Here is a 15,414-nt window from a genome sequence, read left to right on the forward strand (position 1 = left end):
CAAAATAAAAAAAAATATTTTAAAAAAACTAGCGTTAATTTTAATTTTTCTATCTTAAGGAAATTCATGATTTCATAGAATTTTTTTACGAAGTGTAAAAGTTCTCTTCGTCAAAAATAACAGTTATATAATGAAATTTGGTCATTTTTTCAGCAAAAATATATTTTAGGTGAAGAGGTGAGATTTCACCTGTTTTTTCACCTCTTTTTTCACCTCTTGAATTTTGTATAAAAGATATGATTTCATAGAATTTTTTTACGAAGTGTAAAAGTTCTCTTCGTCACTCATAACAGTTATATAATGAAATTTGGTCATTTTTCAGCAAAAATATATTTTAGGGTAGAAGGGTAGATATAACCTGTTTTCTAACCTCTTTTCTACCCCAGTTATTTTATAAGCGTTTTACATGGTAAACATTGTGAATTCGTGAAATTCTAAACAATTTCGTAGCTTCTATTTCTTCTGTCAGTACATCGAATGTTTTAACTATGCCGAATGTTTCTTTATATTTCTTCTTGACATCTGAAAGAAGGAAATCGTCAGCTGTTGGATAGTTTTTGTTCAGAAATTCTAACATGTTCATTTTATTTTCTGCTGGCTTTTCTGCTTCTTTCTTTAAGTCTGCATAGTCGTTTCGCATACGTTCTATCTCTTTGACGGAGTAGTTATATTTCCTCATTGCTGCTTTACATTTTGAACATTGCGGGTTCATTTTAGCATTGTACATTGAAATCTTACCTGCAAGTACGACTAAGGCGTCAATGGTTTTCTTTAAATCTGAAGCAGTTGGTCTTATCTGTTCGTTCCATATTTTACCCCTTCTGTCTTTATCTCTTATCTGCCATACACATTCAGCAACTAACGAAACAAAGTTGTCGTAGGTCTTAAACTCCCCAGATTTATATATGTCAGAAACATTCTTATATACCATGTCGCAGTCTTTGTCCATGACTTTGTGGTTGCAATGAAATCCAAGAAACTCATAGTTTACCTTACGTATGAACTTCTTTATTTCTACTGAGTCAGTCAGTCTGACTTCTATTTCATCGAATTCAGGAATAGTAAGCTTTTGTTGTTGTATTTCAGGAAGTTTAGGTAAATGGTCAATAATGTCCTGCATTTCATAAAGATACTGTTCATTTGTTTCATCTTTTGCAGTGCAATCTAAATCTCCTTGGAGAAGTTCTTGCTTTATCTTCTGGATTTTTGTTTCGAAAGTATATGAAGAAGGAATGAAGCTTTTCATCTCTACTAACATAGAAGTTGGGTTCATGACTAACGAGTTTGGTGCTGTTGTTGCTAACATGTTCTTACAATAAAAATAAAAAAATATTTTATAAAAAACTAAAATATATTTTTTATCTTAAGGAAATTCATGAAAATTCAAGAGGGTGAAAAAACAGGTGAAAAAAGAGGTGAAATCTCACCTCTTCACCTAAAATATATTTTTGCTGAAAAAAATGAGTTTTGGTTGAAAAAACAGGTGGAGCCAAAAGTGGCTCGACCTCAAAACAAGCATTTTGTGAAGAATATACCAACCGGCGGAAAACAGCGGGTTGCTTTTTATACAAAATTCAACAGGTGAAAAAACATGTACGTTCATGTTTGACAAAACATATACGAAGAAGTCTTGACAAAACATGTACGAAGAAGAAGTCATGACAAAACATTTACGAAGAAGTCTCAACAAAACATTTACGATGAAATCATGACAAAACATATACGATGAAGTTTATTTCCTGTGTTGTTGTCAAAATGTCATGTTGTCACACTTTTTCAGAGAAGTTAAAATGACCTGGGGACCGAGGGACCTGGTGACCTGGTGACACCTAAAAACCATCTACCCTAAATTTTATTTTCTATCTTAAGGAAATTCATGAAAATTCATGAGGTTAGAAAACGGGTTAGAAAACGGGTTAGATCTAACCTTCTACCCTAAAAGTATTTTTCAATACTTTTTCAGCACTTCTCCGTAGTTATATATGAAAGACAATTCGAGATAAAAGTCGTAGTACAATGGAACAATATGTTGCACACCATTTGTTGTGAACCAAACTTGAAAGTCAGAGAAACTGTTACTCGGTGGTTCGTAGAATTTAGAAGCAAAGTCATAAAAGTCCTTACCAATACAAAGAAAACTATTGTTGCTTGAACTAAAACTTGCATGACACATAACATTTTGAGGGTCAACACGTTTCTATAAACTGTCAAATCTGTTGTGGGCGTATAAACCAGAACGGACCGTCAGGTGGTAATGGTTCGTTCTGGTTTAGTAACCGAAGAAATTGTGCCCAAGAACGTTTGTCTACTTGCCAAAATAAAAACTGTGTATCTCTTGGAGGGTTATTTTCAATCCTTTGAAATGAAACTGTGGAGTTCATCTTGTCATATTCTAGTTTCAGATAGTATGTTCCATTTAGTAAAGAGTCGTATTTTTCTTGAAATTCCCAGTAGTATTTGTTTATTTGAGTTTGAAAGTCATTTAGAGTTTTTTCAAGATTTTCGTCTGAACGAACTGTAAAGATTCTCATTTCATCAAATTTGTCTAGTAGACCATCATGACCTCTATACCGCCCATGAAAATATACCGCAAACATAAACGCGTTAGTTCTTTTTGAAAACAAAACTCTTCTAAATCCTATTGCCTTTGCATCTGAAGGACTTTGAAGCCAACGAATTGGATAGTCAAAGCGGTAGGAGCCGGATGAAATTTCTTCATCTGATATATTCCTACCGGCATTTGTAAAGATATAGTCTAACGGTTTTGTATCTGCTGCTTTTGTTCTTTGTTTTTCAACCTGAAACATTTAATATATGTAAAAATATATGGTTTTAAAACGTTTTTACTTCATATTTCTCATCTAACAAACATGTTGTCTGACTGCTCGAGGGTTAGGTTGGTACCATTCAAACTTTACACTTGCAATTCCTTCAATTGCATTCAAAATGTCGGAGTCGGAGTCAACCATTTGTTCTCTCTTTGTAGTCTTGAAAGCGTCAAGAAGCATTGCAGCTGTTGTGACATTGCCATGTGCATAGTAAATGTGACCGTCCAAATCTGTTACTGTTAGTCTGAGATTGTATCCTTTCTTATTTCCATCTTGTATGGCAGCAAGTAGACCCATGAAGCCTTCTTTGTTCTTTCCTTCGTCAAAGTTTACTGTAAAGGTTCGACCAGATGTAATTTGACTTCTAACTTCACGATACTTCTCATATGCATATCTTGTTCTTTCCATGGGAGCATGTTTGTCTTCACCCTTCCCTTTTTTCCTTCTCAAAGGATGCAATTGTTCGTCATGTTTCCAGTAGAATCTGGCAAAGCCGTCGTGTCCTTCAACTTGAGGCTCAGAAACATCGAAAGGCATGTCCATAAGACGTTCTTCTTCTAACCTCTCTAACCTGTTTGGATAATTTGCGCGTGCTGTTTCCAAGTCCATTTCATAGGTCAGACCAGCCAGTTTGTCATAGACTTTTATGGGTCTTCCCTTCCTATATTTAAACTTCTTTGAAACTTTCCAACCATATCTTTGCAACTCTGCTTTTATTCTAGCAGATTTTCTATCCATTCTATATGGGGGCATTTTTATAAAAATAAAAAAATATTTTAAAATGGTATGCCATATAGCTTCTTGAATTTGTTAAGATGTATTTGAACGTATTTTCCATCTGTATCTCTAGCGTTTACATGAGCATAGCCCGCCTTAGTAAAACATACTTGTAATTTCCTATAGCTTACGCCGGTATAAAAGTAGAAAGAGTCTTGTTCTTCGCTATAGTAGTAAAACTCAAACGTATGCTCGCCATAGTCTGTAATTTCAATTGCTTCATCTTCTAGTTCGTCGACAAATTCGAATACAATATCTCGAAATTTGCCTATGTTCTTATTGTTTTCAGAACAAGTGACCCAACGCAAGTTTTCAAGTCTATTGTCGTTTCTTATATGGTTTATATGGTCTACAAAAGGTAAATTGTTAGGGTTCGGTATAAAATGAGTTGCAATGACAATATGTTTAAAATAGTGTTTTCCACTCATATCCATAGTAGTATATCCGTCATTTCGCTCACATTCGCTTAAAACTCTTTTTGTCTTTTTGTTTCTGACTTCAAATGACTCACAACAGTGAATTTCATATTTCTCATCTAACAAACAAGTTTCCCAACGGTCTTCTCCAACAAACTCAGCGTACATTTTTATAAAAATAAAAAAATATATTTTTTGAAAAAATGTTTTTTCCTTTACTTAACATAACCACCAGCTACCATAAGTCTTTGACGCCAACCCATACCAGCTAATGAAGGTTGACTTGGTTTAGTTTGGAAACTAAACTTTGGTTTTGGTTTATCTTCAGTTTTTGGTTTTTCTTCTTCTATCGGTTTTTCGTCACTTTTCGGTTCCTCTGACTTTACCTCACTTGCAGGTATGGTTGTGTCGTCAACATCTTCATAAATATCATATGCCATTTGTTTTTGTTTTCCTTTCAACTTTTTGTGTTTGTTGTAAAGTTTAGAATATTTCGACTCTAAGTCAATGAGATGTTCTATAATGAACTGTTGGTCAGTGAAGTAAACTTTTCCATCTGTTGTCTCGAAAGCTCCTTCAGACTTCAATATTTTATTTGTGAGAGTTTGTTTCTTTTTTGAGATACTAGCCGTTCCATTTCTATGAAAAGTGACTTTGTAGTTAGGGTTTGTATTTCCAGACCTGGCACTTTCTATTATTGAATTTTTTTCTTCATCTGTAAGTTCTTTGACAGGTTTTGACAATGGTTCTGAACTTTTTGTTTGTGGTGTCAAATCTACCGTTTCAACTTCTTCGGTCATTTCATCTCAGTAAAAAATTTTAGTTTGGTTTGTTTTCAACTGGTTGTTTAGGTTTTTTAAGTCGGTCTAAAACTTCCTGAGGTATAGGGAGGACTTGACAAACACGTGGTTGTGTAACTGCTGGAAGTCGACAAATCCATCTTGAACCCATTTGTCTCAATGCTGTATTGTTCATTTCATCTCAGTAAAAAAATTTACATTCCCCACGTTTGAGGTGGTTGCGGTTGGTTGTTGTTTACCCATTGTTGTGCATGGTTATATCCTCTGTTAAAGAATCTTTCACCTTGGTCCATATAGTGCCCTGCTTGGTTATAGTAGTCATTTGCTTTGTTATAGTAGTTTCCTGCTTGTCTTCCTACATTGTCCATCCATCCTTGAACTTTTCCTCTTGTTTCAGGATTTGGAATAAGATTTGTTGCATCTCGTGCTACCTCCCAACCTTTCTGTACAGTTTGTATAATAGGCTGTGCTTTCTCTTTCAGTATACCTAATGTACTCAAAATCTTCCTTCCAATTCCAAATGCACCTCTGGCTATTGTTCCCACTGCGGGCAAAAATCTGGATGCAACTCCTGCTAATGCGCCAAATAAACCCATTTCTTATAGGGTAAAAAATGACGAATCCAAACAAGGACCCCTATGTTTCTAAAGCGACAAAGAAAGCACTCATGATAAAAATCTTTAGTTCAACACCAAATGCTTGGTTTATGGATATCTTGGAAAACATTCCGAGGTATAGAGAAGATGGACCACCATACTGGCTAATATTTGTCGGTCAAAACACAAGATACTGTGAAGCCATACCATTATGGTCCAAAAATATTTTAGATGTGAAAACTGCTTTGACAATATTCGTTGACAAATACCATCCAACAAAACTGACATCTGACTGTGAAAGTTCTTTCAAATCAGATGATGTAAAAAACTATCTGCGTTCAAAAAATGTAAACCAATATTTCATTGTCGACCAAAACCATTCTGCTCTTGGTGTCATTGACAGTTGTATAAAAATCTTAAGAGACTTAAACCAACCACAAGGTGGTGAGGTAGATGAAATGTCATATGACGACAAATATAGACACTTCTCCATGGCAAAGATGAGACAAGTTTTAAATATTTACAATAGCCGTAAACAAAAAGGTTTGGGAAACCACTCCCCCGAAGAAATGAAAAACAACCCTGACTTAGAGAAAGACTATATATTTAATAGTTTAGTCAAAAGAGACAAACAAGAAAGAATGCCAGGCTTCAAACTTAAGAAAGGTGACAAAGTAAAAATAGAAATACCTAAACGCGACCCATATGAAAATACTATTGACTATGACAACAATGGGAACTCGACAGGTACTCACATTCGTGTTCGTAAAAATAGAAGAAAGTATACAAGAGAATATTATGAAGTTTTAGGCAAACATGGCAAAATGTACAGACTGCAAGCAGAAGATAAAACTACTATTGTCAGACCTCGTTTCAAACTTGTCAAAGTTCAAGGTGGTATACTTTCAAAGACAGTTCCTAACAAATATAAGACAACTCCTGACGAATATGCTAAAGAAGTTGAAAATGACGACTAAGCATTTCTATACCATGCGTAAACTGTCATGTAAGGTGGCATGTAGTCTTTACTTTGTCCCGTTGTTTGCGTATACCCTGAAACGCGATGTGTATGGCTTCCTCCTACCTCAGTGTTACTCCAGTAACAATTTATAGCAAACTTAACGTCCTCTTTAACATCATATCCTTTACCTTTTGTCATTCCTGACCAATCCCAAAATCTATGACTATGCAAACCTGCTTCAGATGTACTTAAATTTATGTAGTGACTGTGCGCAGGTAAATTTGCACCTGAAATCGTTTTACTTCCACCTGTTTCCTTTGAAGAGTTTGCACAATACAAAAACCTGTCGACTATTTGAGTCCAAGTTCCAAAACCAAGTACTACTTCTGGTCTGGTAGAGTTCATTGACGTGTAAATAGAACCTATAGGATATAGTGTTTGAAGTATTTCTGTCTTTAACGTTTGAAGCTCTGTTTTGTCAGCTTTCTTATCTAACTCATCGTTAACATATGTTTTGTCAGCTTTTTTATCTAACTCAACGTTAACATATGTTTTGTCAGCTTTGTTGTCATATAAATCTTGAGCAGTGAATTTAACTTTGTTTTCATCCTCCATGACATAGACATTTCTACATCTAGTGTATTTCATCGTCGTTATGTCTTCATCCGATGTTAAACCTTGTGGAAAGTTAGGAGGTTTCCAAAGTAGTACATCCCCACCAGTTCCATCAGGTTCTTCAACCGTTCCTGCAATATTTTCTATACCAACAGTTGCGAAGAAATCGTGTGTATGAGTCTTTTTAGAATATTCTTTGTCAGCTCTTGTCACTTCACTTGACATTTTATTGTCAACATATGTTTTATCCGCTTTGTCATCTAACATTGCTGGTAGTTCATCTACGTCATAGATGTTATGTGTATGATGTTTTTGTGGGTATGTTCTATCTGTCCATGCGAGAATATAGTCTCTTGTTGCATCTACATACTCTTTGTCAGCTTTGTTGTCAATATCTGCTTTCAAAAGAAGTTCATCTATAGGTTTCTCGTTTAAAGTTCTTTTTGTTGGATTTATACAAACAGTATGGTTCTTACTGTCTTGAAACAGAAACTCATCTGTCATTGGGTTTATCGTCAGTTTTAAGTTTCCTTCTTTCAATGACTCAGATATCTTAGAATAGTTTGAAAAGTTTGTTGTGTTCTTATTTAGAGCTTGCAAAATGAGTTGTCGGTTGTGTTGTATTTCTCTCATAGACGCTGTTTCTTTCGACATTTTTATTCTAGATAAATATGCTTTCAATAGAAAAAGAAAATTCAAGAGTTGCTACAACTAAACCATTAGATGAACTTTTTACGAATGTCGGTCAAAAGTTTGAGACAGAGACCGTAAAGCATGAAGGCTATCGTTTTGACTACCCATTAAGATGGCTAAGAGACCCATCTGTCACAAAAGCTATTGGCTTTCGTAGAATGAAGTTTGTGTCTGTAGAAGATAAAAGTTTTCCATTTATTGTAAGGTTTCATATAGATTATATATCTGAAGGGAAACGAAAAATGTGGGAAGAAATTGAGCTAATACAAGTTGACCTTTCATCTTCTCTACAGACTGCGTTAAAAAATATAGAAGATAAAATAATTCATGTTATGCAAAATATGCTGATGAATATGCAAATACCGAGAGCCACACTTTATGTGAGAATTGTATATGACAAACAAAATTCACAAGTGTCATTTCAAATCTACGAAGACAATCCAAAGAAAGACGAACAAATATATACAGAATTCACTGCAATGTCATGGTATATTTGCAAAGAATGTTAAATCAGAAAGTCGAACTTCCTTTAGCAAATATTTACAGTCGATATGCAAGAGATGAACCATATTTATTTAAAGATGTTTTCGACTCAGATGCTATTATAGTTCATGCTTCATTTTCTGGTGCACAAACTCTTTTTTATGCTTGGCAAATGACTTTTACGAAAAACCTACAAAGCTATACGAACCACCAAGTGGAAGTATTTTCAGACTTTCAAGTAGTTTACTACAGATGGAAGAAAGAGAATAATTCCATTATACCACGCGTTTTACTTAGAACTTAGTTTCATATACAACTATATCGAACGGTAAAATATAATTTTAATACGGTTGAGGTGTTGGATTTGGTTGCCAACTTGACTGTGGTGCAGGTTCAGGCTGTTGTATAACAGGAGCTTGTTCTTCTGGTTCAGGGTCTTTAGGTATAATACCAACGAACTGACCTACTCTTTTACCAATATTTTTGACTCCGTTCCAAATTCCTCTTCCTACGGTTTTTATTTCCATTCCATATACCTCTTCCAACATTTCGAAAAAGTTTCCAATACTACTGAAGAAACCCATTTTACTATATGTAAAAATCTAATGTCCACTAGTCTCTTACGTTTCCTGTTGAGTTCCATAGCATTCTTTAACTGGAGCTCATACATTCTATTTCTCCTCTGGTAGAAAACATACTCTGGGTCAACTCCTGTGTTCGCGTCATCTGCATAGAGTTTTTATATCCCACTTCAGGGTTTGTATAAAACTCTTTCCATCTCATATTTGCATACCATGGTGGTAAGCCTAACGCAGCGTCATTTGACATGGCAGTTTGCATTTGTACATCTGTTGGCACTTGACCATAGTTTGCCATTGCAGTTTGTATTCTAACTTCATTTGGAATATTCTCTGGGTTTTGGTTGTCCAGGTTGCTGTGCATTCGCTAAGTTCTGTGCGTCCATTTAATATTAGATAAAAATATCTCTTACGAGTACATATGCTGAACATTTGCAGGCATTGGTTCATCTTCATATTCTCTATATCTTTCTGCCACGTCAAATAAGTAAATGACACAATGGAAAAAACCTAAAACAAGTAGTCCTATTTCAAACCACATTTACTTACTAGTAAAAATTTCTTTGTTATGACACTTTCTCCAGTTTATAGGACCTCTCTCATATTCTATCTTATCGTATCTAAACTCATAGTCATGTATGTCCTCTAACCATCTCATGACACTTTCCAAACCACTTTTATCGGATGTAAAGTAAAAGCATGGATGGTTATGTAAAACGTCTAAAGTTTCTAAAGAGTCTCTCAAAGTCCAGTCTACTTGGTATTGAAAATCCATGTGTTATTTAGAACGCGGGTCTACTATAAAGAAAACATTTTCCTTGTCTTATATTTTTTCATACAACTCTGTCCAATGACATCTCACAAACTCTATACCCTCAATATATTTTTCTATGTTCTCTTTTGAAAACATTTGTATAGTTTAAGATATAAAACTTTTGACATAAGTGTTTCAATGTCATGAACTCTTATAGCACCACTATATAATAGTCTAGCAGATATAACTATCCCAGTCAATATACTCTGCTTTTTTCAAAACCTCTCTGACAATATCTTTCTTATCTAATGGTATACGTTCCATCTTACCTATAGGTATCTTTTCTTTCAACTCACTCAATATTTTGTTTGTGTCTGGTAATGTTTGAGACGGTCCATATAGTTGTCGAAGTCATTGCATATAATCTTTGAGTCAGGAAATATTGTATGGCACAAATGAGATATATAGAAACTTCCACGAACAAGTCTACAAATGTTAGACCATTCGGTAGTTTCTTAAGTTCTCTCAATAGAATATCTTTACATCTACTCTTATTTCCAAAGAAGGGTAACGGTGGTTTTGTAAAATTCATTTTATATATACAATAAAATGTTTTTCTTCGTAAATGAGTGTAAATGACCCAAAATATATTTTAGGGTAGAAGGGTATATCTACCCCGTTTTCTACCCTCTTTTCTACCCTCTTGAATTTTCATGAATTTCTTCGTAAAGACTTTGTCAAGACTTCTTCGTAAGACTTTGTTAAGACTTTTCGTAAGACTTTGTTAAGATTCTTCGTAAAGACTTTGTTGAGACTTCTTTCGTAAAGACTTTGTTGAGATTTCTTCGTAAAGACTTTGTCAAGACTTCTTCGTAAAGACTTTGTTTGAGATTTCTTCGTAAAGACTTTGTCAAGACTTCATCGTAAAGACTTTGTTGAGATTTCTTTCGTAAATGACCCTAGTAGTATATTTTTGGTGTAATTTCTGAAAATTCAAGAGGGTAGAAAAGAGGGTAGAAAACGGGGTAGATATACCTTCTACCCTAAAATATATTTTTGGGTCATTTACACTCATGAACTTTCTTGTCTATGTTTTGTTAAGACTTCTTCGTAAAGACTTTGTTGAGACTTCTTCGTAAGACTTTGTTGAGATTTCTTCGTAAAGACTTTGTCAAGACTTCATCGTAAAGACTTTGTTGAGATTTCTTCGTAAATGACCCTAGTAGTATATTTTTGGTGTAAATTTCATGAAAATTCAAGAGGGTAGAAAAGAGGGTAGAAAACGGGTAGATATACCCTTCTACCCTAAATATATTTTTTGGGTCATTTACACTCATGAACTTTCTTGTCTATGTTTTTTGTTAGACTTCTTCGTAAAGACTTTGTTGAGACTTCTTCGTAAAGACTTTGTTGAGATTTCTTCGTAAAGACTTTGTTGAGATTTCTTCATAAAGACTTTGTCAAGACTTCATCGTAAATATTTTGTCAAGACTTCTTCGTAAAGATTTGTCAAGACTTCTTCGTAAAGACTTTGTCAAGACTTCTTTCGTAAAGACTTTGTTGAGATTTCTTCGTAAATGTTTTTGTCAAGACTTCTTCGTAAATGTTTGTCAGACTTCTTCGTAAAGACTTTGTTGAGATTTCTTCGTAAATGTTTGTCAAGACTTCTTCGTAAAGACTTTGTCAAGACTTCTTCGTAAGACTTTGTCAAGACTTCTTCGTAAAGACTTTGTTTGAGATTTCTTCGTAAATGTTTTGTCAAGACTTCTTCGTAAATGTTTTGTCAAGACTTCTTCGTAAAGACTTTGTTGAGATTTCTTCGTAAATGTTTTGTCAAGACTTCATTTATACTCATTCATCCTCAGGGCTAGAAGGCACGAAGTGCCTGGAAGCCCCACTACCTTTTTTTTTTTTTTTTTTTTTTGTTATACACTTAAAAGCCTGGAACATCACGCTTTGCTTCCGAAAAGCTCCTAATTTTGGTGCTAAATTTTGAATACTTTAGATGATGACATTCGCTGGTTTCTATTCTTTTTGAATATTCCTAGGCACTTGTAGCTGATGCAATTAACCACAATATTTTTAAAGTAAAATATTCGGTTTTGATAACAATCGATTACGGAATTTCAATACTTCACTGCTTTTTTGAGCAAATCCTTTATAAGGTATACTTTATAGTATTTTATATGATGGATAAAACATTGGCTAATGAAATTGTAAGACTTACTGAAGTTTGAAATGAAAAAACCGCCTTTTTTGAATAGGCTCTTTGAACGAATTCTGAAATTGTAAAAATTTCTATAGTTATTGAATAATTCTTTTTACTTTATAAATTGCTTATAATTGTATATTATATAAAAGTACGTATAAAAATTCAAATGAATATTTTGAAATAACATCTACAATTCATATCTTTCATACAAGTATACAAGTATTTTGATTAATTTTTCCAAGCTTATTCTCAAAATTCCGGTAACTCTCACAATCTTTTAACTGTTCAATGATTCTTCTTTTCTCAGCATTAGCTTTGTCTCTTCCAACAGCATCTCGCTGCGATTTAAACAATGGATATTACGATCTTAACATCCACGATACATTATTCGAAAATGTTGGTGATACAGGAAATGGTGGTGCAATTTGTTTACGATATATAACCGGAAGTATCACAATAAACACCGTCGAATTCCATAGATGTTGGTCAAACACAGCAGGCGCCTGTTATTTTCGAGAATTAAATGACGTAAGCGTTAGTTAGTATGGTTAACTTGGGTACAGCGGCACTGCGTTCCACCTTACCCAACTTAACCTTAAATATTTACAAAACCATCTGACACATAAATGACTTCACTAATGACTTCACTAACGACTTCACTAATGAAAAAATAAACGTTCTCACTAACGTTCCCACTAATGTTCTCATTTACAAAAGTATTGCAGCGCTTCCCATTGCTGTGCTTCACACAATAGTTCATATTCTTCAGTATCGCTGCTGTCACTCCAATCGTCAGAGTCAAAGTCACTGTCAAAATAAATGTTAGTAAGTTTTGACAAAGCTAATGAAACACGCTTACCGTTTGTATCTATTGCTTTTATATATCTCCCATTATGTTTGTTGTCATAAACGCTCAAACTAACTTTACCCTTTCTCCCTCGTATCTGATAGAATGTATTTTCACGAGGAACGAAGAACAAATTCTTGAACTCATGACCGTTGTAGTTTGTTATCTCAATAGTTTTCGTCATTTATATAAAAATAAACTTAAAAATGAACTTAAAAATAAATGATATCACCACCCTCACACGTATGAAAACATAGCACAAAAATAAATTTAGGTGAAGTGGTGAGATCTCACCTCTTTTTTCACCTCTTTTTTCACCTCTTTTTTCACCCACTTGAATTCATTGCTTTATAACTCTCTTCCTTTCTCCAACTCTTCTAACTTCTTCTTAAGTTCAGCAATGTTGTCCTCATGAAGTTTAATCTTTCTCAAAATTCCTTCTTTATCTAATGGTTGCTTTATCTTTCTAAACTGAACTCTACCATCCTTCATAGTATGAATGTAAAAACCTTCTGGAATAGTTCCTGATTTAATGTATTCTACCAAAAACTTTTGTTTCATTGCTTCAGTGACTTTAGTCGTCATTTCAATCAAATAAAAATTTTAATATTAAATAAAAATAACGTTATTTTTTCAGTAAGGAAACGCAGGAGTTTTACGATTTATTTGAGGAGTAGGTTCTGGTTTAAATGTTGGAGTCGGTTTAGGAGTTGACTTTTGAACAGGAGTTTGTACTTCCATAGGTTCAGGAGTCATTGAAGGTGTTGTTTGTGAAGGCGTTGGTTTTGGCGAAGGTGTTGGAGTTTGTTTAACTTCAGCTACTTCAGTATTATTTACAACATTTGCTTTATTTCTTTTCAACATCATAACTGCTCCTGCTGTAGCTAGCAAACCTAGTGGGAGACCATATTTTATATAAGGACTTGACCAAATGCTATTTTTGACATGAGCTGGTGGAACACCTAACCTTGGTGAGACTGCTCTTTGCCATTGTGCAGCTCGTAAGAAATATTCAATAGGTGCTCCATAATCGTTTGGTAAAGTTTGTTTCATAGATGGTGAAGGTTCACGAGAGCTTGATGAAGAACTCATTTATAAGCTTTAAAAATAAACGTTCATCCTTTATTCCTCACGTCGTCAGTGCTAAGTTATAGTCGTCAAGTCTTATTATTGGATGCCTGACTGTCTTACTTGTATTGCAAAGCAACAATCCCTCATAAATCCAATAAGTGGCTTTGGTACGTTTTCAGTTGCTAGTTCAATAGGTCCTTTAACAGACAATTTGTATGTTATTGGAGCAGTAGATGTTTGACCTTGCTGGAAGCAAAAGTCCACTTCTGTTGGAAAACCACATAAGAAATGTGTGTTGTCATAGCTATCCCATTTATGTTCCACACTACCATCATCCACCAATGACCTCATAACATCTTCATTAAATCCTATCATATCATTGTTTGTATTGCAAGCGTTCGCAACCATTTCATAAAATACAGGTCCATATGATTTTTCAGGTTCTGCAGGCATATTTCCATAAGCTCCCATGGAAAGCTGAAGATATTTAAACTTAGGGTTCTCAAAATTAACATAATAGTTGTCTTTCTTTCTAAATAGTGCCCAAATACTTTTAACATTAATAGGCGTATAAGCTGCTGTAAATGTTGCACTTGAACTATCTGTATTCTTTGAGAATGAACCGTCCATAGGAATCCAATCCATAACTTTAACAGGAAAACATAAAGCCTCGTTTGTATAATGTTCTACAAGTTCTGTATAAATGTTAGGGTCTAAAGAGAATGACTTTGGATGAATGAAACATTCATTAAAATCCATCTTTGTTCGAAATAGTTGCTGGGTTACAGTTGTAATAGTAACTGTTCCACTAGCTTCTACTGCCTTCGTTATCATAGTGAATGGTTCATTCCATGGAACAAATTTATTTGGGTGGATTTGAATCTGAAGCAAATGCAACTTTAAGAGTTGGATTGAAAGCAATGATATCATTTACAGATATAGATGTGCATTGTAAGGCGTCGCTACTGAACTTTACTTTAAGCTGAATGTTTCCAGCAAAGCTGGAATAAATCTTATAGCTTCTAATGGTAAAACTTTCTAACAGGAATTCTTAAACGAAGCTTAAAATCAAATGATTTTCCTGCTGTAATTGGACCACTAACAATTTGTCCTGTTCTGCATGTTCCCGAATGACTCCATACATCTTCATGTCGAGTCTTTGAGAAAACATCTACTTTCTTTATTTGTTCGGTAGTTTGTGAGTTTGAAGTTATATATGCTTCTTCTCTTGCGTTGTCTTGAGAATATACGATACGACCATTTGCAAGGATTTGATATCCAGCAACTGCATAGAAAGCGTCATCGAAACCAATCCAAAATCCTGGTGGGTTTGTTTTATTGGAACCTGAACCAATTTCTTTATCTACAATAAATTGACCTTCCATTTTATACGTAATGAATGTATTGTAAAGGTCCAACATATTTTCACCAGGAGGTGAGAGATTGAATGTTACCCATGTGTTATCTTTAGCAGTTCCAGGTTGTGATGGAATCTTTGCGTCAGAATATTTTCTATTAGTGTCACCAATTTGAACTGCATTGTCTATGATATCGAAATATGAGCGAATCTGATGAATATGCTCTGCTGGAGTAAATTCGTTTAGCTGTTCGTTCTGCATGTATTTACTTCGGATAAAAATATCTATTTACTTCATTATTCTCACTCTTCTTCTTGGCATTCGTGGTGGAAGTTGTTTCTTGACATTTTCAATGAACTGTACATTCTCTTTTGTCTCAACTTCTTTCACTGGCGGGTCAGGCGTTCTTTGACTCGCGTTTGTTT

The 15,414-nt window shown here is 34.4% G+C and overlaps 9 protein-coding genes across 9 annotated transcripts, besides 2 other annotated features; 1 reads left to right on the forward strand and 8 right to left on the reverse strand.

The window, feature by feature from the left end:
- Nucleotides 1-11,428: part of a mobile genetic element that runs on past the window's edge.
- TVAGG3_0972780 (organellar and viral DNA polymerase type B) lies at nucleotides 392-1,306 on the reverse strand (the record flags this gene model as incomplete). Its single annotated transcript, XM_051253738.1, has 1 exon — nucleotides 392-1,306. One exon carries the CDS (start codon nucleotides 1,304-1,306, stop codon nucleotides 392-394), a length of 915 nt encoding a protein of 304 aa, XP_051079312.1.
- On the reverse strand, nucleotides 2,862-3,566 carry TVAGG3_0972790 (uncharacterized protein; the record flags this gene model as incomplete). Its single annotated transcript, XM_051253739.1, has 1 exon — nucleotides 2,862-3,566. The coding sequence occupies one exon, from the start codon at nucleotides 3,564-3,566 to the stop codon at nucleotides 2,862-2,864; it is 705 nt and encodes a 234-aa protein (XP_051079313.1).
- TVAGG3_0972800 (uncharacterized protein) lies at nucleotides 4,841-4,996 on the reverse strand (the record flags this gene model as incomplete). The annotated part of the gene is made up of 1 exon (XM_051253740.1): nucleotides 4,841-4,996. The coding sequence occupies one exon, from the start codon at nucleotides 4,994-4,996 to the stop codon at nucleotides 4,841-4,843; it is 156 nt and encodes a 51-aa protein (XP_051079314.1).
- Nucleotides 5,016-5,417, reverse strand: TVAGG3_0972810 (uncharacterized protein; the record flags this gene model as incomplete). The annotated part of the gene is made up of 1 exon (XM_051253741.1): nucleotides 5,016-5,417. The coding sequence occupies one exon, from the start codon at nucleotides 5,415-5,417 to the stop codon at nucleotides 5,016-5,018; it is 402 nt and encodes a 133-aa protein (XP_051079315.1).
- On the forward strand, nucleotides 5,528-6,164 carry TVAGG3_0972820 (uncharacterized protein; the record flags this gene model as incomplete). Its single annotated transcript, XM_051253742.1, has 1 exon — nucleotides 5,528-6,164. A coding segment is annotated over one exon (637 nt), but the record flags the coding sequence as incomplete, so codon positions are not given.
- On the reverse strand, nucleotides 6,391-6,993 carry TVAGG3_0972830 (phage tail repeat-like family; the record flags this gene model as incomplete). Its single annotated transcript, XM_051253743.1, has 1 exon — nucleotides 6,391-6,993. The coding sequence occupies one exon, from the start codon at nucleotides 6,991-6,993 to the stop codon at nucleotides 6,391-6,393; it is 603 nt and encodes a 200-aa protein (XP_051079317.1).
- TVAGG3_0972840 (phage tail repeat-like family) lies at nucleotides 7,124-7,647 on the reverse strand (the record flags this gene model as incomplete). Its single annotated transcript, XM_051253744.1, has 1 exon — nucleotides 7,124-7,647. A coding segment is annotated over one exon (524 nt), but the record flags the coding sequence as incomplete, so codon positions are not given.
- Nucleotides 11,429-12,250: 822 nt separating the features above from the next.
- Nucleotides 12,251-15,414: part of a mobile genetic element that runs on past the window's edge.
- Nucleotides 13,194-13,652, reverse strand: TVAGG3_0972860 (uncharacterized protein; the record flags this gene model as incomplete). Its single annotated transcript, XM_001299280.1, has 1 exon — nucleotides 13,194-13,652. One exon carries the CDS (start codon nucleotides 13,650-13,652, stop codon nucleotides 13,194-13,196), a length of 459 nt encoding a protein of 152 aa, XP_001299281.1.
- TVAGG3_0972870 (uncharacterized protein) lies at nucleotides 13,850-14,465 on the reverse strand (the record flags this gene model as incomplete). The annotated part of the gene is made up of 1 exon (XM_051253745.1): nucleotides 13,850-14,465. A coding segment is annotated over one exon (616 nt), but the record flags the coding sequence as incomplete, so codon positions are not given.

This window comes from Trichomonas vaginalis, chromosome I (genome assembly GCF_026262505.1).
Source record: "Trichomonas vaginalis G3 chromosome I, whole genome shotgun sequence".
Taxonomy (NCBI): Eukaryota; Parabasalia; order Trichomonadida; family Trichomonadidae; genus Trichomonas; species Trichomonas vaginalis.